The sequence below is a fragment of the Columba livia genome, chromosome Z, assembly GCF_036013475.1.
Source record: "Columba livia isolate bColLiv1 breed racing homer chromosome Z, bColLiv1.pat.W.v2, whole genome shotgun sequence".
Classification (NCBI taxonomy): domain Eukaryota; kingdom Metazoa; phylum Chordata; class Aves; order Columbiformes; family Columbidae; genus Columba; species Columba livia.
This window is the reverse complement of record NC_088642.1, coordinates 35,618,256-35,639,858: the sequence shown is the minus strand read 5'-3', so window position 1 is coordinate 35,639,858 and position 21,603 is coordinate 35,618,256. Positions and strand designations below refer to the sequence as shown.

Here is a 21,603-nt window from a genome sequence, read left to right as displayed (position 1 = left end):
TTATTCTGATGGCAGAAGTTGTCTGTGTGTAGCTGGAATAGCCTGGGCAGCCAGCAACGGGTTGGGAGGGAGATCCAGTCCAGACTGGCTATCAGATCAACAGCTGCTGCAGACTTTAACTGCCTTTTATAGAAGAGAGATCGTGGGAACTGTTGATCTTCATAGCCTGTGGAGTCCTCAGCTTAAAAAACTGCCCTCCCTGCGGGCCAGACACTGTGTAACATCTCAAATGCTGGTCTGCACGTTTGCTCAGGTTTCTGCTGCTGCCAAAGGCAGTGTGGTTGCCTTTGCTTTGTGCAGGGACCTGTGAAGCCTCCCTGTTGTGTGGCTCCTGGACCATGACTTGGAGTCACAGGAGGTGAGAAAGCCTGCAACAGCCGAGAGGGATTATGGGCGGGTGGTAAGGGAGGTGCAGAGTTAGGGGCACCTGGGAGCAGGAGGAGAAATGTGTTTGGAAGCTACCTCCTGCTATGTATGGGGCTCTGCAAGGCCCACCTGGATCCTGTGACAAGGGCCACTGAGCACAGGAGCTCCCTGCAGCTGGTACAGCAGCTTTCCCGCCCATTCCCCACTTGTTCTCAGAGCCAGGAACACCCCTCAGTGGGAAAGGGTGCGGATCTCAGGTAGTGCAGGATAAAACACATGCCTCTGCTGTTCCCTTGTATCTGGGTTTAATAAAAATGAGGATAAGCCTGGGGCAGCAGAGGGGAAGGGGACAGGCTTTGGCATGTAGCTGGGGAAGCTCACCTCACTACCACAGCTTACACCTTTTCTTTAGAAGTCCACCATCGCAGTCCTCACTTGTACCAGCTGCTCCTCATTCTGCAAGAGGAAGTTGCTTGAAGCTGGAGTTTATTTACTCTGAGAACAAATGTTAGAGGCAAGGAGCCATCAGAGAAGTTTGGTGGTAGTAGCTGTTTCCATGGTCTGTGTTGGAAGCTATCTATAGCAACTGGGAAGCCACAGAGGGCACATGTTATCACCACTGTGCAGAACACACTCTGTCTGGCCATATATAGGGAGTTATATATAGAGCCATATACAAAAATACCAAAGAGCCCTGTGGCTGTATGGGAAAGCCTCATCCAGACACATCTCTAGCAGAATTTTGTCCTTGGCCCCATCAGAGAACTGTGTATTTCAGAAGGGTGCTGGGCAGCCAGCACTGCCTTCCCCGTGGCAGCTGATCTATAAAGTATGAGCATACAGACCAGAGTGCAAATATGTCCAATCGTTCCAGGATTTCTGATTTCCTCTAGCATACCTGTGTGCTAGAGACACCCCAACTGCCCCACCATTCCCATTTATGTACCTTGCAAATCAGCACTACGTTAAAACAGTCCTGTCAACAGAACTCTCCTTAATTTAAGAATTTACAGGCTTTGGGGGAGATTAAAAAAAAATAGAATTTTAAAGTAGAACTGAAGAACTGTAAAAAATAGTCCAGGAGGGTCCTTAAGAGCCCATCAAACTGCCCCAAGGCAGGATCGACTGCTCCCACATCATTGCTGACACACACACACAAAACCCCCTGCCATCTATCTGATCAGTCTAGACTTTATCAGTCTAACCCGCTGTGAAAGAGGACCTCTGACTAAAGCTCCACAGACAACAGGTTACACAGATGCCTTTTGGTGTGATGCTCCTCTGTGGGTCCAAAGTTAAAGGAGACTTTAATGGTCTAAGCAGCTAAGAAAACTTTCAATGGTACAAGCAGTACAAAGGCTGGGTCCAAGATTAAAATATAATTTTGTAAAGCGAGCCTATTTAAGTAAGACATAGTCGTAATTTAAAGGAAGTTGCTAAATGAAAACTCCTGGACAGCATAACAGCGAACAACTATAGCTCTGTGCTTAGGGAAAACCTTAAAATTATCCAAAGGCAGCATGCAATTTCAGCAGCAGCCCTACATATTTAGCTTTCTAGGAAGCATAAGCACCACTCCTTTCCCACAAACACTCAGGAAGGATGAATAACAGAAAGCTGTGCCTTGACTTCTCTTCTGTTGTTTGCACATCATATTGTCCTTTTGCAGATCTTCTATAAAAGGATAAGGTGGCGTCTGTTCCTTGTGCTGTAGCAAAGGGTACAAGGGGAGAGATCTGGATGGAAACCCTGGTACGGTTCTTGCAGAAATATCTGCATGAGGGGCTCCATACTCCGAGTGCAAGCATGTGAAGGGGCAGGTTTAGCTGGTGCACAGGATGAGGATGTCTCCTGGTCCTCCTACCACAGCTGGGCTATCATCACTGTTACAAGTTAACACAGAAGCCACCTCCACATGCACACATGACTAAAACTGTCTAAACACAGGCTTACACACACGCACTTTTCTCCTTTCATTTTCATAACAACCTAATCTGGCAAGCTGAAAGCTCTTTCCTTACCACAAATATTTCCCCTCCCAAGGATATTTTTAAGTTCTCGAAGTGAGAGGCTGCAGGTTGTTCTCACACAGATTCTCTCCTTCTCTGTGACATTCCTCCTTTTATTCAGGTGGGACTGTTTCCTTACTCAGGATCCTGCTCATTCTCCAGTGGTAACAGCCACTTCTGTCCAGTCCATTCCCAAGGACAGAGCCTGGAGCTACAGGTGGACATCTTCAAGGATGTTCTCACACTGCAGTTATCAAACAAGGCACTGAGAGGACGCTGTATGGGCAGTTCTTCACCCAGAACATCTGACTGGCTTGCAAAAATACCCACCTCATGAGAGCTACAGCTCACAAGGAATAGTAGATTTCTCCCTGCTTCCCAAAGCAACAGTTAATTGACTTTTATTAAGTTCAGAAACTAATTGGGCAAACAGAGGCCAGGAAGACAAAAGCTTTCAAATGGTGGGCTGAAAGGGTAAATCTATCACATACTGTAACCACTCCATGGAGTAATTTAATAGTCATTTAGTATAAAGATGATGAAATCATCTTCTCTTTCACCCAGTCCTTGCATAAAGTGAGGAAAACCTAATAAGTGGTCGCAACTTGCAATTACAAAACAAGAGCTTTTCAGAACAACCACAGTATCTAACATCAACCTAAACAGACCAATATTCTCACGCAACTGATGAATGTCAGAACCATTTCACATTGTCATTGCAGCAATAGGATCTGCTTACCTGGGGGCATCTCTCTCCTGCTTATGTCTTGACAACATGTCTTCAGCCTTGCAGGGGTGCCAGCAGCAGGGTTCTTCCGAAATGCAAGATGGGCTGTCTACAAAGGCTCCAACTTTGGAAATAATTGCTCCTTCCCCACTACAGAAAGTAACACCAAATTGAATGGCTGAGGACTCGCTACAAAGGTGACATGTACTTGTCTGGGAACACTATTGTTTCTAAGGGATGTTCCATTTTTGATACTGGCTTGCATGGAGAACAGTACATTTGATGCACCTGAAGAAGCTCCTCTTAGGTTGTCTTTGACTTTGTTATGGGGCATCTGAGCATGGAGCAAGGTAGACTTAATATGTGCTTCAACAGACATATTTCACATATTCATCCAAGGCCAAATTTACTTGTTGTTTGTTTGTTTTTTCCAGAGCTGATGATTGCTCCATTTAGAACAAAATTTCTCAATAAGTTCATAAATACAAACCTATGTAGCAACAGTCTTCCAAAATGCTGTTACCATATCTGCCAGCAGCTATGTACAAAGCAAGTTGCTGTGAAAGCCCTAAAGACAATGTCTAAAACCTCAGTCCTCAGACCCTATTGAAAGGATACGATTAACTTCCCTTGTTCAGCAAGCCAGTTTAAAGCTGTTTTTCTGGAAAAGGAGGCAGAACCACAGACAGTTTGTGAGCCTTTCAGATAAGGCAGGGGCATCGAGCTGGCATGCATTTGTCAGCCCAACCCAACATCAGCAAGCTCTGAGTGCTGCTGAGGACTACGTCAGGCATTAATTTTATAAATACATTCTTGATAAACAGAAAGAACAAAGGAGGGGGTCTGTTGTACACCAACATTGCTGGAACACCGAAAGGTTGTGGCAACGTAGCTGTTCTGCATAGTGCAAGCTCATAGCCAAGATGTTTCTGACGTCCTCAAGCAGATGGTAAAGTCATTTAATTTAATTTCTTTTTTAGGTTCAGCCTCAGCAATGTAAAGCTGTGGTTAACAAAAAATTTTTACAGGTGGATAGCGATGGCATAGTTTGCTTTCTCTAGCTATATTTAAGCTTCACAGTTCACATTTACATTTTAGCTGCATTTGGACGTCTCTGTTTTAAAAGAGATTTTAGGTTATGGACTCCTTATCTATGAAATTGTTGTCCATCAATTTATGATCCAAAATTTTTCTAGTCAGAAGACATGTAACCACAAAAATGGGAGAGGCACCGCAATCTAGCATTACTACACGGTCAAAATCAAAATTCAACAATATTCAACAAATTCAAAATTCAACAACAATATTCAACGTTCACCATTTGTTTGCTTGACATCAGTTGTGATGTTAAGAATGGCAAATCATCCGTACAGAGTTGGTTATTAGCACAGATTTTTGTCAGCCTAAAAAGATTAAAGATTTCAAATCAATTAAAGTAATTACATTCTCAGTGTGGGTGAAGGCCTACACATTTTGCCAGCTCCAGAAGAAACTATGGTAATTAATGAGAAACAAATATGCCTCCAGCAACCTTTAGAAAAGGATACCTTTGCTGACAACATTCATCCTGAAAACATACTGTTATTTAGCCAGAGGTGGGTGCAAGCTGTAGAATAACTGGGGCCCAAAGTAATGTGAAATGTAAAATCTGTATAAACAATCCAAGGTAGCTTACAGATACAGAAAACAAAGCAAGAAATATCAGATGCCTTTTGAAGCAGAACATTGTTAAATTACTTGCCGTGAGAAATTAACTAGCTATTCACAGAATATGATTTTTCACTGTTGTCCCTTTGCTTCTGCTTCTCTACTGTGATGTCTCTCACAGGAGAGAATTTGGTCACAGGGAAACTTATGAGCCACAGGTTAGGATTTTCCAAGTACAGAGTTGCCCCAAGATAATTAAATACATCATTGCTCATGAAGCCAAGTAAGCATCAATATTTGGGCTGTTCCAAGCAGAGACTCAGAGTACCTTATTAAACTCTTCTGAAATTCAAAGCTACTTACTTGAAAAGGGGATATACTGAACACTAAAAAACTGGTAGACAGTTCTCCAGCAAGGCAGAGAGGCACAAGCAGAGATGGGTAGCTACAATTACATCACATTTTCATTGCAACTTCACCCCACTCTACCATGGGTCAATTTGTGGCCACCATCCAACAGCAGGATGGGGCAGGTCCTGCCTGACCAACCTGATCTCCTTTTACGATCAGGTGACCCAGCTGGTGGATGAGGGGAAAGCTGTAGATGTGGTCTATCTAGACTTCAGCAAAACCTTTGACACTGTCACCCATAACATACTCCTGCAAAAGCTGGTAGCCCATGGCTTGAACAAGTGTACTCTACGCTGGGTTAAGAGTTGGCTGGAGGGCCGGGCCCAGAGAGTGCTGGTGAATGGGGCTGCATCCAGCTGGCGGCAGTCACTAGTGATGTTCCCCAGGGGTCAGTGTTGGGTCCAGTCCTGTTTAACATCTTTATTGACGATTTAGATGAGGGGATTGAGACCATCATCAGCAAATTTGCTGATGACACCAAGTTGGGAGGGAGTGTCGACCTGCTGGAAGGCAGGAGGGCTCTGCAGAGGGATCTGGATAGACGGGAAAAATGGGCTGGTTCCAGTGGGATGAAGTTCAATAAGGCCAAGTGCCGGGTGCTGCACTTTGGTCACAACAACCCCCTGCAGCGCTACAGGCTGGGCGCAGAGTGGCTGGAGAGCAGTCAGACAGAAAAGGACCTGGAGGTACTAATTGACAGGAAGCTCAACATGAGCCAACAGTGTGCCCAGGTGGCCAAGAAGGCCAAAGGTATCCTGTCCTGTATCAAAAATAGCGTGGTCAGCAGGACAAGGGAAGTGATCCTTCCCCTGTACTCTGCATTGGTGAGGCCACACCTGGAGTATTGTGTTCAGTTCTGGGCCCCTCAGTTCAGGAAAGACATTGAAGTGCTGAAGCGGGTCCAGAGAAGAGCAACACGACTGGTGAAGGGACTTGAACATAAGACCTGTGGGGAGAGGCTGAGGGAGCTGGGGTTGTTTAGTCTGGAGAAGAGGAGGCTTAGAGGTGACCTCATCACTCTCTATAACTACCTGAAGGGAAGTTATAGCCAGGTGGGGTTTGGTCTCTTCTCCCAGGCAGTTAGCAATAGGACAAGGGGGCATGGGCTTAAACTCTACCAGGGGAAATTTAGGCTGGATATTAGAAAGAAATTCTTTACAGAGAGAGTGGTCAGGCATTGGAATGGCCTGCCCAGGGAGGTAGTGGACTCGCCGTCCCTGGAGGTTTTTAAACTGAGATTGTACATGGCACTTAGTGCCATGATCTAGTAAACGGACTAGAGTTGGACCAAGGGTTGGACTCGATGATCTCTGAGGTCTTTTCCAACCCAGTCGATTCTGTGATTCTGTGATTCTGTGAAATACTGTGCTATTTTGAATGACTTCTACCCCAAGCTTTTGTTTTCAATGGGTTCTCAGCTAGGTAGATCCCCATGACCTGACAGTCTTCTGTTCAGGGAAGCTGACCAATATCACATTAAGCCCCTCTATGAAAATGGACTCCTAGGGGAACTGCTGTTATACAGCCCCAGCCTGGAAGATCTTCTCTTTTATGGATCTCTACTATTTCTTTTATTTGTAGCCGAATTTCACATCATCTCAGGATGTGGCAACTAGAAGTCCCAAGCCCTATCCTCCTCACTTCATTCCCTCATATTCGTACCTCCCTCTTGTTCTTGCCCCCCCATGTACGCACTTACCCAAAGCAGCTCAGATCCTTTCCACCATTTTAGTTCCACTCCTACTCCATATTCCCTTCCCTATTTTTCCCTTGCCTCCACCCTCTGTATCTCTGAGTTTTCATATTCTCCTACTTTGTACCAGTCCTACTCAAGCACCTCATTCTTCCTCCCCAATTCTAGCCCTACAGTCCTCTTGCTTCCACCACTCCAGACTTGTGCAGTTCTTCCAGCTATGTAGCCTCTCCTCCTGCAAGGAAACTATCTACTGGGACATGCCTAGATCACGTCTTACTTCCAGGTCCTGCCCCCCATGCTCCTTCTCTGCTTTTTCAAGCAGACCACCACCACCACTGGTGATATTCCTAATAATGCCAGGGAAATCAATCTGCTTATAGAAATAAAACCAATTTCTTTAAGCAGGAAGGTTGCTACAGGTTTGGACACCAGGGTTGTCCTGGTAGCCTGAAGATGCCCATTGGATCTCCCTGATGTGAGACAGGGGTACAACTACTCTACCCTTTCCACTTGCACTGCATTGCAAAATCAGAACCACGGTTACTCCCAAAGCTCTTTTTGCTGACTGAAATGGTCTATATCCTGTCTCTTTGGGCTCAGTGGTGCCAAATGGTGTGCTTAATCTAGCTTGAGAGATCTTCATTGATCTGTGTTTGGAAATCCTTTAGAAAAAAAATATGCCTTAGTGACTGGCAAGTAGGAAGACATCCTGGTGTCTACTGCAGGCCTGAAATGCAAAAAGTGACCTGTCACAAACACCAACAGCCGCAAAGTTATTTCCTTTCTGAGCAGCATTTTAAGCATAGGAAGTAAGCACAACTACTAAATAAGCTGAGAATGTACATAATTGCTCTAACAATGAAACTCTGCTACTTAAATTCCAATGTTTCATTCTTTACACAGAATGGCTAAAAAACTCAAAATTATTTCACTCTAAAAGGAAAACGTATAAAAATTAATCAGAGTGAAGTTGTACAATTTTAATGCACTGCAATGTCTAGACTTCGAAAATAGGTTCTAATGCTACTCTCTCACACACAGCTATTCTTCAAGAAGACTGTGTTGAATATCTCCTATTGACACACATCAATATGAATTGAATTGAATTCCACACAAACAGAATATTTCTGATGAAAACGCTTTGTCCGGCTAATGATCCAATGCATCTCCGTAGAAGCAACACATAAGAATTATGAAATCCATTTAGTAAGGTCACACAACTTTAGAAATCAAATATATTGAATAAAATAATTTTATTTGTATTTACTTCCTTTTTTTTTTTAACAAAGTTTATGGAACCTGAAAGTAGACAATAAAAGGTAACTTTTAACTGAGACTTACTAAAATATGTCAAACATTAAAATCATAAAGAACTCCAAGGATCTGTGCTATACTGTATGATATGTAAACAGACTTTGAAAGTATTTCCTCATTATATATTTTGACACAGTATGCACAAATTTTAAAATATAAAATAAAAATGAAGTTTATATGCCTCAAGGGATTTTGTAGAAGTAAAGCCATTTGAAGAGCCATTTACAGTCCGTGGTGACAAGCTTCTATATAATCAAAATATTTCCCCATTTCACAACGCAGAATAAACTGCTGAAGGCAATTCCTATCAAAGTGAAGCCAGCAACACAGATCTGATTGTATGACTCCAGCACTTAAAAGAGCACATTGGTTACACATGGCTTTTAACCTTGGGCTACAATTATGCTACCAGAACTAAAATCAAGTCTAAATCAGTCATGTAGAGAGGTGTGTGTCTTCTGAACACTATTTAGAGTCCTTGTTTTCCAGATCTGATGAAGGTGGTGAAGGCGCTCTGAGGTTCTTGTGCTTACATTCAAGGCAGGATGAACTTTGCAAATACCAGATTCTCCAATTAATGACAAACCACAGATCCCAAAGTAGGCATGTAAAGCATCTGAAAGAAGGACGGAAAAGGAAAAAGAAAATTATGTCAGGCTGTAACAGCCAAATGTTCCTGGTTTCCAACCTCCCTGAATTATCAAAGCCAAGGGAAACAAACAGTTGTTACATTTTAAACTTGAATTTTGATCAGAAAAAATCAATTTCTACTCAAAGCCACCAGTGTGAACTGACAGTCTGCAATCTCTAAAACTAGAGTCTGGTTTTGTTTTATAACAAATCTTGCCAACTACTTTATTCCTTCCTAATGCTCAGGCCAAAGAAAAAAGGAGATTGAAGAGATGGAAATAATTTCTGTCCACAAAGCAGATTTTTTTCCAAAGCATGAAGGAATTTTTAGTTAATTACCTGATGAACAGATGATTACTGAAACCAAAATTAGTGCCAATAACTGCCAAAAAGCAAGATTTAGAAGTACATTACCTAGCTTCTCCCCCTCCTGAGGGAATACCCTAAGTATAGGAATTCATGAGTTGGCTTCATCAGCCATAACAGATGACTGCCACCAAAAAGGGATGCTCTGATTCCCCTGTCCCACACTACTCCTGCTGCACACCTTATACCAGCACTACAGCTCGCTGAACACCCTTTAGCAGTGTGGGACAGGGTGACATCATGCTCAAAGCTGGCTGGTGGCTGCTGCTCAGAAACTGGCTGGGCACCAGTGGGAGGTGAGCAATTGCATTGGGCATCACTTAATTTGTATATTCATCATCATTATAATTATTATTTTCCCTTCCTTTTCTGTCCTATTAAGCTGTCTTTATCTCAATCCACAACTTCCACTTTTTTCCCCATTCTCTCCCCAGTCCCACTGTGGGGGCAAGTGAGCAAACTGCTGTGTGGTGTTCAGGTACTTGCTGGGTTAAACAACAACAGTGCTTTTTGGTGCCCAATGTGGGGCACAAAGGGTTGAGATAATGACAGATCTGACCAGAGCGTGGTAAAGCAAATTTGTGATAAGCATTCATTACAGTAATTTGATAGTTGCTGGTCACAATGTTGATTTATTTGCTCTCAGAGCTGTTGTGCTCGTTCTCAGAGTTGTGGTATGTAACACCTTACTGGCTGCATATGTTCCCTGTTGCACTGTTTATCACCTCTGGGAGTTGGACCAAGGTTATCATTCTGTTGTGTCAGGTAACACTGGATTATGAGGGGGTTGTGAGACCAACCTGGCATTTGCACTCAGCATTGCCATCACCTCTCTACTTCAGGAGTCATCTCTTGGAAACTATTAATAATTACACTCTCTACCTTTTCTCCTTGGAGAGCCAGTCTATGGAGGAGACAAAGGGGAACACTTTCCCCTGCTCCTTCACCTTCCCCTTCACCTTCCCCTTCTCCTCCAGGCTAGTTACAACAGGTCTTGAGAATTTTGAATACCCTTGGGATGTTCAAACTAGGATGTTCCTATTGCTATGTCTCCTGAACGTATTTCAAGTCTTGTTTAAACAACCAATTAAGAATGCCACCCAGAGATCTGTCCCGAGGCCGGATAGTTATGAGTGGCATGGTGTGTGGGATTGCATGGGCAAATGCCTAGGATAGTGCACACCACCAGTGTTTTGGAGCTTCATCACTGTACAATTGCAGAATCCTGAAAAACTAGTGAAAAATTGGGAAGAAGTATGCTGTCATCCTGGCAGTTCTGGGAAGACACAAATCACTGCAACATGCAGGGCCTTGCTGCATGGCTACTGAGACCTGTTTAGAAGTGACAGCTTGGGCTTTAGAAGTGATCGGAACTGGAGCACAGCTCCTCCCGGCACCTTGACTGCCGGTGCCCTTAAGGGGAAGAGATGGCCTCTGGTCTGATGACAAAGTGACACGTACTGCAGGTACCTGCGACAGGCAGCCCCTGCGACAGGCAACGCAGCTGAACTAGAGAACCCACCTGCTGCACTATCAGTTGCCGCTATACACGAAAAGGAAATCTTGGAAGCAAAAGTCAGCACACTTAGTAAGAGATTTCAGGGGTGAAGAACCACGGTCATCATGAGAAGAGGAGGAGGACTAAGAACTCATTAATGAGATGGTAACCACCTGGTCCCTATCCCTGAGAGAGCTGCAAGATACACAAAAAGATTTCAGCTGTCATTTGGGCAAGCACATTCAAAGAATCACAGAATGGCTGGGAGTGCAAGAGACCTCTGGAGATTGTCTAGTTCAGGGAAATCAAATGCTATTTTAACCGGGGGCCCCATCAGGCTCGCGGTTGCCTTCAAAGAGCCGACTGTAATTTTAGGACTGCATAAATGTAGAAGTAGTTACATTTATACAGTCCTAAAATTACAGTCAGCCCTTTGAAGGCAACCTCCAGTAATTCCTTGTCCTTCTTCAACTGAGGAGCCCAGAATTGGACACAGTACTTCAGATGCAGCCTCACCAGGGCAGAGTAGAGGGGGAGGAGAATCTCCCTCGACCTGCTGGGCACACTCTTCCTAATGCACCCCAGGATACCGTTCACCGCCTTGGCCACAAGGACACATGGTTGACTCATGGTCAACTTGTCATTCACCAGAACTCCCAAGTTCTTCTCTGCAATGCTGCTTTCCAGTAGGTCCACCCCTAACCTGTACTGGTGCCTGGCGTTATTCCTCCCCAGGTGCAGGACCAACACTTGCCCTTGTTGAACTTCATCAGGTTCTTCTCTGCCCAGTCCTCCAGCCTGTCCAGATCTGGCTGCCGGATCTTGCTGGCTGCTCCAACACTGGGCTAGCAGGGTCAGTAGCCTGGAATTAGAGGGTAAGGAAGCCAAGCAGCTGGGATGCCTGTCTAGGGAAAGAGGCACTGACAAAGTAATTGGAAAGGGGCACAAGTCCTCAGTCCCTGGAGGCAACTCCTATCAGGTGTGAAGAAAAGGTGTCCCTTCAAGGAAGATGTTACATGTCATCCAGGCAAGTAGACCACCATCGAAAAAGGTATCCAGTACCTGAGGGAATCAGCCATGCTGGAGGTGATTTATGATGACTTGGACAACAAGCAGTTATCCAAAGATCCAGATGAAGTCAAGTGTACATGGCCTATGTGGCAGAAGTTTCTATAGTGTGCACCACTGTCGTACACCAACTCATTGGCAGTAATGTCCTGGAAAGACGGAGAGGGATCAGCAGAGTGTAGATGAATCGGCTGTCCAACTCTGGCAATACAAAGAAAGTTTCTCTTCCTCCTTCATCTCAGCTGTGGAGAAACTGTCCTGGGAAGTCCACCAACTCAAAGAAGATATGTCCCACTTCCCATCTGTATGAAGCATTATCTCAGTAATTAGCAGTAAGCATCACTCTGCTCAAAGAGATGATATAGAGGGTACACATCACAGGCCACCCTGTGGTTTTACCTGTGTGACTACAGAGAGGACATGAGGAAAGGGTCGTAAGCAACAACAAAGCTTTGAACAAATTAAAAAGGCTTTTGGAGTTGGGGATACAGAGGATCTGAGGCCCACTGTACTCCAACTGAAAAAGAGATACTAGCAGCATACGAAAGGGTTTGAGACGCTTTAGAAGTGATTGGAACTGAAGCACAGCTCCTCCTGGCACCCTGACTGCCAGTGCTGGGCTGGATGTTCAAAGGGAGGGTCCCCTCTATGCATCATGCAGCTTATGCTACGTGCAGTAAGCAGGTTGTACTGATGACACCGTGAGCTTGACTGGGAAACCCCAGTTGCTCAGGGATCTTTGCAGTGACCACAGGCTGGCCAGAGGGCAAAGATTTCAGAACATCACCAGAACAGAAGGTGACATGGGCTGAAGAGACCTCACTGTATCGGAAAATGAGAAGCAACATGGCCTGTTCACTGATGGATCCTGTCGTATTGTGTGAAAGCATCAGAGGTGGAAAGCTGCTATATGGAGTCTTATATGACAAGTCACAGAAACTGCTGAAGGAGAAGGTGAAATCGAGTCAGTGAAAGAGGTGAAAGATATCTAGCTGTCTTTAGACATTGCTTAATTAAAAAACTGGCTGTTGCCTTCTCTCTACAATGACTCATGGATGGTGGCAAATGCCCTGTGGGGGTAGTGACAGCAATGGAACCTCCTGGGGCATGCAGTAGTACATCCACTTGATTTAAAAGAAAATTTTTGTTTAAATCTAGTCACAACTTATGGACAAGCCTGAAAAAACCCCCAACAGCTTAGATATGTATTCAACAAAACATTGTGGAATAACCCTGGCAGAGAGCTAAGCACTGCGCAGCTGTTAACTCACTTGCCTCCCCACCTCCGCCCCCAGTGTGAGAAGAAGAAAGGAAGAGAAAAAGCGAGAAAACCTGTAGCTCACAATAATGACACTTTATAGGGAAAGCAAAAGCCACTGGCAGAAGCAAAGCAAAATAAGAAATTCATTCATTATGTCCCAATGGGAGACAAGTGTTTAGCTACTTCAGGAAAGCAGGGCTTTATCACACATAGTAGTTAGTTGGGAAGACAAATGCTGTAACTCCAAAAGTCCTTCCCTTCCTCCTCCTTCCCCATCTTTTACTGCTGAGCACAGTGACATGCGGTCTGGGGTACCCCTGTGGTCAGTGGGGTCAGCTGCCCTGGCTGTGCCTGTCCCAACCTCCTGAGTCCCACCCTTAGTGTGCTTGCTAGCAGGGCAGCATGAGAAACCCAAAAGGCCTTAACAGTGTATAAACACCGCTCCGCAACAACTGAAACATCCCTGCGTTATCAACACTGTTTTGGTAATGAATCCAAAACACAGCACCACGAGGGCTGCTAGGGAAAAAAATTGAACTCCATTAAACCATAACAGTGTGGTTTAATGCTTGTAACAAGTCATACTAACACAAAGTATCAGATCAAACTGCTCAACATGAAAGTCTTGGGAAAAAAAAACAACAAACTATCAGTCACTTGTAACCAAAGAACAGAACAATCAGAGTAGGAGTTCAGTTCTGTTTTCAAGTATCAATCTCCCTACTAAGCTGCTGTCCATGCCTGCTTTATGAAACAGTTATATTACTACTATGATATTTAGAAGATTTTTCAGAGGAAAGCCTTTCCTATATTTTACAACCCACAGACCACACTGTATATCACTATAAACAAAACAACAGTCATGTCCTGAATCACTTTGTTATGCTCATGTTTCCAGAGGATTACTAGCACTTGAAGAGTCTTTTGACTTTTTACATTCCTTTTCAAAGGCAAGTAGGTTTTCAAGTTCATTACTCAATAAGCACACTGGTCCAAATACTACTTTAAGTCAAGAATAATTGTTAAATAATGCTACTGGCCTCCAGAACCAACAATGTATTGATGTCTTAACATTGGAACAATAGGACTACAAAATAATATTTCCCTGAATCAACAGTTGTGAAAATATGCTTGCAACTTTAGAATTCCATGTAATATACAGATTATCACAAGCAGCTGACTGTCTTCTGAAATTTCTTTTAGTTTTCTTCCTAAAAACATTACTGCACATCAAAGACAGGTTTACTATTCAAATTTAAATAGTTTTTATGAAGTAGGAGCTAAAGAAATTCAAATTCTGAGTCTAACTTAGAAAGCACATTTAAAAAAAATTGCATATTCTTACTTTGCAAACTTTCCCTAGAATATTCTGTCACATCTGAGCTTTTCATCAAAACCAAACTGTTATCAGCTTTACAAATGCCAAATGCTCAAGGAATAATTTCTGTCCATATTTGAGCCCCGATAGAACAATTAACTCATTTGCAAGGTGATCCACAGCATTCTTATTACCTTCACATTTTGCATTTACACTGAAGTCAGAAGACTCTACATTTAACCAAAAGCAGGCTTTTGAGAACAGTCGAGCTGCACAGATGCTTTATGTTAGTAAAGTGTGAAATCTTCATTGTGGAGACATACAACAATCAAAAGACAGCTTGCCTTTCTGATACCAGATTGAGTTTGTAGTAAGCTCAGCTGTGTATGTACAACAATGAAATCTCAGTTCTACAACAACAATCTTTGCAATGCCTCCTTTATAGTCATTCTTCACGTTTGAACTGCATTAACTTTTTACTCTTTCCTCCAAAATATGAACACAGACTTATGTCACAATCTGCATGAGGAAAGTGCCGCAACAAGCCCATCTACCACAAGAAAACAAAAGAGACAGTAAAAAGCTTGCTTTATAGGAACCACCAGGGCTCAGCCTGGAACACCACACAAATCAAAGTAAAACAGCCTTATTATAAGCCTTGCTTTTCTCAATTTTTATCTCAAACACTCACAGCTATGCTAATGGACACATTAAGGAACTTCACATGATTGGAGTTTTAAACAGATTTTTTCATTGCCAGCTCACTATGTAAATAATTCATAAAGATATATAAGAAATATTTCCTCCAAGTGATACTGACTGATCTACAGGAAGCACAGTAAATACAGCTAAGTCCTCATGAATCCTACACTGGTTTTCAGGGAAACAGGGAGAGCACATCTACCACAAGCACTGTGTTTCTGGTGTGGGTCTGCCTTGAAAAACTCTCATTTGTTGTTCAAAATGAAGGGATGAAATATCAAGGCAGAGATTCTTTTATTATGACTAAATTTTTATCTTTTCTGTAAAAAATGCTATTGTGCAATGCTACTGGCACGAGGCTTATTGTTCTAAGTTTCCTATATTTTCATTGAATTCTACCATACTTCAAAATTATTTCAAATTAAAGTTTTTAGTATATTTTCAAGTTTTTCATTAAATTATCCATTTCTGAATGGATAATAATTAACTTATATATTACATATAATTGCTATGTATAACTACAATCTATAAATAATATTTAACTATGTAAACTTTGGCTGTTTTTAAATACATAAATGATTTCTAAATATGCTTAAAGAATTCTTTTAAAGAAAGAAATGTTTTGAAATATTTTACTCAGGCCATTTACAAAGATGCCCACTGGACAATATTCCCTTTAATGAGAGCACTTAAACACACAGAAAAGCTTCCCCAGCTCTAAACAGACTGTGATTTTCTTTCACTGATAGTTTAAACAATAGCTCATTTACACTGTGGCTATACAAGGGAAAACTATATTGTTATTGTATTCCTCATCTTTCCCTTTAAATTATGAAAACCTCATTAGATTTCACGGGTTTTTCCCATTTTTTGAGGAAAATAGAGGAAAATCTTCCTTTACTTCTCTCAGATGTCTAACTGCTGGAATGTATTTCTAGCTTAGAACACACTCACCATAATTTTGAAAAGTAAATCTACCTGGATGGCTATCTGGCCACTTGGCAAATCCACCAACAAGGCGATCTTGAGTTGACAGGATGTAATTGCGGTTTTTCTCAAAATCTGTGTATTGGAATATGTTCAAGAGCTGAAAAGAAATCAGACTGTTACAGTTATATACTAAATATTATTACACTGTTAATACTAAAATATAATAACCTATTTATGAGATAAGTAGTGATAACAGAGATAGCACTGATCTGGTAAACCTACATATCTTGCATTTTTGCAGGATGAAAGACCTTCATAATGATCTGTGCACATTCAGGCACTTGTGCCAAATATGTAACTGTTCCAAGCAAAGAAAAGATATGATGCTTAAAGAAATCAAACAAGTCAGTAACTATGCTGTAGCTATTCTGTACACTACCTTCAATGTTGCTCCCACCCAAAAGGAGTAGCAAGTGTCTACAGGTTTGTTGGGTCGTCCATGGTAGCCATTCTGTTGTCTCATTATACACCACCTTCTTATTCTGTCCAACTCTTTTTCTGAAAAAACTTCCTCCAGTTTACCCATCAAACACAGCGATGCAATGCCACAGAATGTAGAGCCACCTGTGAAGAGACAGTTGTTCTTGCAATGTTTTGATATCCAGTTTTTCACTGAAGCACACATGATCTCAGTCAGGACTTCTAACTAAGGTAGTAACAATTAAATAACACTTCCATATCGTTAAAAATCCATTTAAGTCCAAAAAACCAGATAAATAAGCCCACTATAGTTCAGCATGTATGTCAAAGGCAGAAAAAACCCAACCAAACTCTTGCACAAATAAACCTTAACTCATTTTCTTAAAGCTGGATTGCCTTTCAATGCTGTACAATTTACATTACACAGTAATCCAGAAATAAGTAAATTCCAGTGCAACGGAAAAACATTTCTTCTCATGTAACTTTAAAAAGAAAACTATTGGGATGCCAGCAATCAAACTGAGGCAGAGATGCCAAAGACAGTCTCAGACACAGTTCCCCAGAGGTTATAAATAGCCAGAAGTGTAAAAAAGTAGCAGACAGTACAAAAAAAAAAAAAAAAAAAAAAAAAGAAAGAGACATGGTTAATACTATGAAAATATTGGTGGATTCTCACAGTTGTAATAAACACAAATTACACTTCTACATTTCTAAGGATTTTTTTGTTGTCAAGGAAGCTACAAATAAAATTCGGAATCAGAAGAAGAACTCATGCTCTTTGTTTATCATGGCCATCACTTTTTAAAGCCCATCGAAACTCATTCTGAGACTATCACCTGGTATGATAAAATTAAAGCCTGGGAAAGGCTAAGCCAGCTGTTGATCAAAGACGTGGGGCCCATACTTCCTTACGCTATCCTGGTGCTCGAAGACCGTAGAAACTCTGAGGTTGTTTTCATTCTGATGCCAAAATGCAGGAGAAGGAAGCTGAAGTAATGCTATCTGTTATCGCTAGTAATCTACTGTAACTTATTTAGTTTTTTAAATATGTAACGGTATAAATTCAAGTTTTTCAACTTTATCCATCCTGCAGGAAGAAAAATGATGGAATACTATCAAAGCTCAATACTAAGGATAGAACTAGCGAATATTTGATAGGCATAGTATCAGCCACACAGAAGTCAACAGGTTCTCCCTCACGATCAGACCACTACTTCATGTCACAGGAAAATATTTGGCTTAAAAGTATCAGTCCCTTGGAAATTCCTATCTTCACAACTACCAACTGTTTACAAAAATTAACTGCTGCTTCAAGATTTGAGCCCCAGTGGATGCTGCGATATATCAGAGGAAATGTTCCTACATTTTACTAATAGTTGCTGAAATTGGAGATTATCAGGTGCATCACACAAAGTCTCTTGCAGATAAATCCAGAGTAGCAATGCTACATGTGGAAAAGTTTGCTCTGTCAGCAAGAGATGAGAACAACTGCCAACACCTTTCAATAAAACATTAATAAGGTAAGATTAATGGCGTTAATACATTAAGAGCCCATCTGGTCTGAGATTAAAGCTGGAACTAAGGGAAGAAGGCAGATAATATTCTGAGGCATGTTTTGCATTTGCTTCTTATCCCACTTCCTTAAAATCAGAAAAGAAGGAAAGGCATGACATACACAGCATCTCTTCCAGCATTTCCAATCCCAATCTTAAAAAAAGGCATGGAACATTTTAACATCCTTACCATGAGATTCGAGTCCAGGTCCTTGCGCTAGGCCGTTATCGTAAGACTGAAGAAAAAAAAACATAAATCAGTTACTTTAGAACAAAGTAATTTCCATAGATATTGCAATTCCTCAGTCTACTAGCAAAATTACCATCAGATCATAACCACCATTTAACCTGATTAAATTCTGAACCTAAACCTCAAAAAGCTCTTGGCACAAAACAGTTAACAAATCAGCCTTGTTCCAATGCAGGCAGCTTTTATGGAATTCATTTTAGTTGTGGCATATATTAAAAGTCTGAAAATGCATAAATATGTCTCTGCCAAAAAGGGAAAGCATGTGATGCAGATAACCACTACAGGAAAAAAAAAAAGTATTTAAAAGAGAGAGAAAACGGATACAAAACTCTGAACAAAATTAAATGGATAAACTAAATCTGTCTATAACCCAAAAGCCGGTTAACACACATAAAGGCAAAATGCAAGGTACTACTGTGTGTATAATACCGAAGTACAAGAAACGCTTTAGTAAGGAGCAAGAAAGTTAGGCTTAAAAAAAATTAAGAAAAAAGAAGGGGTGGGGAGGGGGAGAACTGGGGAACACATGAACCAGAAGTGACAACATAATAAAGCATGCCATTGGGCTAAGCTTAACTTGCCCTATAAAATGCTACTATTAAAAATATCTTAACAATGCAGAAAAATTACTTTGTTAAGTAAGAGAAAAAGGAGAAACTTGAGCCTGATGAACAAAGCACCAAGAATATTACAGTACAGGTCTTTTATAGGCAGCCTAGGAGGAGGTGATAGAGCAGGTGATATTGGATATGTAATAACAACAATCTTTCTTCCATAAAAAATTATTAAATGATTTTGTATGATAAGAAACAAGAGAACAGAGTAAGTTATTCACAAAATGGAACACATTTATTTTACAAGAGTTCATAGAACACTTACTTAGTTATCACTGGACAAATACCAACCTGTTTAGTAGGAACAAAAAATGACTCAACCTTTTAACTTTCAAAGTTAAATTGCAGACACTAATCTCTCTACATCAGCTGCTCAATTAATTATTAGTTCAATATCTGTTCAGACAGCTAGAAAGCAATTTACCCTTCCCCTCCACCAGGTGCTGACTACGAATTTCTCACGTTTTCTATGAAACACTTAACAGTGGTTAGTAGATGAAAGACACCTTGACAGACCACTCATGACTCCCATAGTCCTAACCAAAGAATTACTACAAGAGCTAGCACGTCTTTAGGAATAACCTATGGATTATTTTTTAGATCTGTTTTTAAAGCTGCCATTGAGAACAAAAAAGGGAAACAGAAGCAGATACAGAAGCTACAATTAGACTGTATTTCCCAGTTTTTGAGTTGTTTCTGCAAGTTGGAGCAACTAAACCCAGTAACATCTTTAACACTTCATGCTGCAGCTTGACCTTTTGAATTTTGAACTGGTCGATTTTAAGTAATTCCTATGAACATCTGAATATTAAAAACACACAATGTAAACTTTGTGCACTGCGTTTTGAGAATGCAATCCAAATGTGGTACCACACTCCACAGGCCCATTAATTGCTAAGCAAAGCAAAGCTGATTAACAAAGCTATGCTGGCAAAGCTAATTAACTCTACAAACAGAAATTGTAAGAGGAGGTGGTTTGCTTTATGTATGACAAAGTAATTAGCTCTGGAGAAAGGCTATTAAGTGTGCATCCCAGACAGAGTACTATGCTGGGCTGTACAATTAGCTTCAAATTTAAATAGACAATAGCTGACCTTTGGCTGACTGATGCCTATTTATTAACACACAGCAGCTGCTCTTTGGAGACCTGTGTGCATTAAAAAACTGGGGAAATATTTTATTTTCTTTGTCCTTTTGAAAAGGCCTAGGAAATTATATGCGAAAGAGGCTCTAGGTTACTGCAACATGAAAACTGCATACTTAAATACTGTCCTCAGAAATGTGTAAATCCATCTGGGATTTAAAAGTTGCATAACCAGCTTAATTATATCAACAGGCTCATATGGCTGCATTTCAAGAGGACTCTATGATACAAGAATAAACAGATGCAATACTTAAACTTCTAGGAATATTTCTACCTAAAAATCAAGTTTGCAGTAAAAAAAGCAATGTTGCAAGAAGTAGTACTTTGGAGTCTGTCTTTGCTTAAGTCATTCCAAATTTCATAATCTTAGTGTCTGTTGCTTTTGATTAGTGATGCATTTGACTTTTAAATGAGAAAGCCAAAAATCAGACCAGGCTGATAAAAACTGTGTGATTGGAACCTGACTATCCTACTGACAATAAATATGATCCAGAACTATTTTTGAGATCAGTGGCGTATAAATACTTTTTAGTCAAGTGGTGAAGGGCCAACTAACCAGTCTTTATGAAGATTAAATTATTTTTAACACAGCTACTTGTTTGCATAAAGCAACACCATTGTTTCATGTTCCAAACTTCTGATGTTGTTAACAAGCCTAACTACATAAACCCCTTCCCGACTTCAGCTGTACTGAATTATATCTGCAACAATTCTGACACTGCACCATTACAGAGAACAAATTCCAAACAATATGCTTAAAATCCAGAAGCTTATTACAGAGATTACTGGCTTTAATCACTTATGTTACTCTTCATCCAGGTTAGTTGCAGTTCTCATGTATGCTGATTTGAGTAACTGAACAAGAAAGTTTGTTACCTCTCACTCACTTCATCTATGGGCACATGAGGACTTACGGTAGTCAAGCAAAACCACATCTTTCTGTCACAGATGTTTACTACTGAGCAACAATCTGTTTTGTTTTATAATTAATGGAAGGACTAGAATGAGGTAACATTGTCGCAAAACAGAAATAAGCATTTGCAAGAAAGTCTATAGCAATATTCATTGTATAGTTAGTTATACAAGGAGTAACAAATGAAATAGAGAATTTACTTTGAACATAATATACATGTTATTTTTAGCACTATCTACAGAATCTTAACAAGAGAAACCAGGCTAATATTCTTGGATACCACACTTCACATTAACTGCATTTGTTTACGAAATACACATTAATACTTGGTTCTTATGATAGGTAACTGAACTGGAATACATCTCAAGGATGGTCATGGAAAGAGACAAACGAGAGGAAAGAACAACCAGCACTCTCAAATTATTTTCACAATGGGCTTCTCTCTAAGTGTTTGAAACTTCTCCAAACACACCTTCAACAGTACAATGTGACCCAGTAGGATGCATGTATTTGCCTAGAAGTACCAGACACCTTGCAAGTGAGTGACCACACTGAAATGCTGGTCTGGTCAAGCAGTGCACACACAGAAAATCTGGACACAACTAGTGTATCAGTGTGTACCAACTCTGCAGGGCATTCATCCACAGCAAACCAAGACTTTCCAGGAGGATGTCCTACTTAACACAGTGTGTAGTCATTCTACAAA

The 21,603-nt window shown here is 41.1% G+C and overlaps 1 protein-coding gene across 1 annotated transcript in view; it reads right to left on the bottom strand.

Moving 5' to 3' along the window:
* Positions 1 to 8,605: 8,605 nt before the first annotated feature.
* Positions 8,606 to 21,603, bottom strand: part of PGGT1B (protein geranylgeranyltransferase type I subunit beta) — a 42,875-nt gene continuing 29,877 nt past the window's right edge. The window contains 5 exon segments of the mRNA XM_065045380.1: positions 8,606 to 8,652; positions 8,655 to 8,786; positions 15,992 to 16,100; positions 16,383 to 16,567; positions 18,167 to 18,212. Of these exon segments, the coding sequence (XP_064901452.1) occupies positions 8,606 to 8,652; positions 8,655 to 8,786; positions 15,992 to 16,100; positions 16,383 to 16,567; positions 18,167 to 18,212 (519 nt within the window).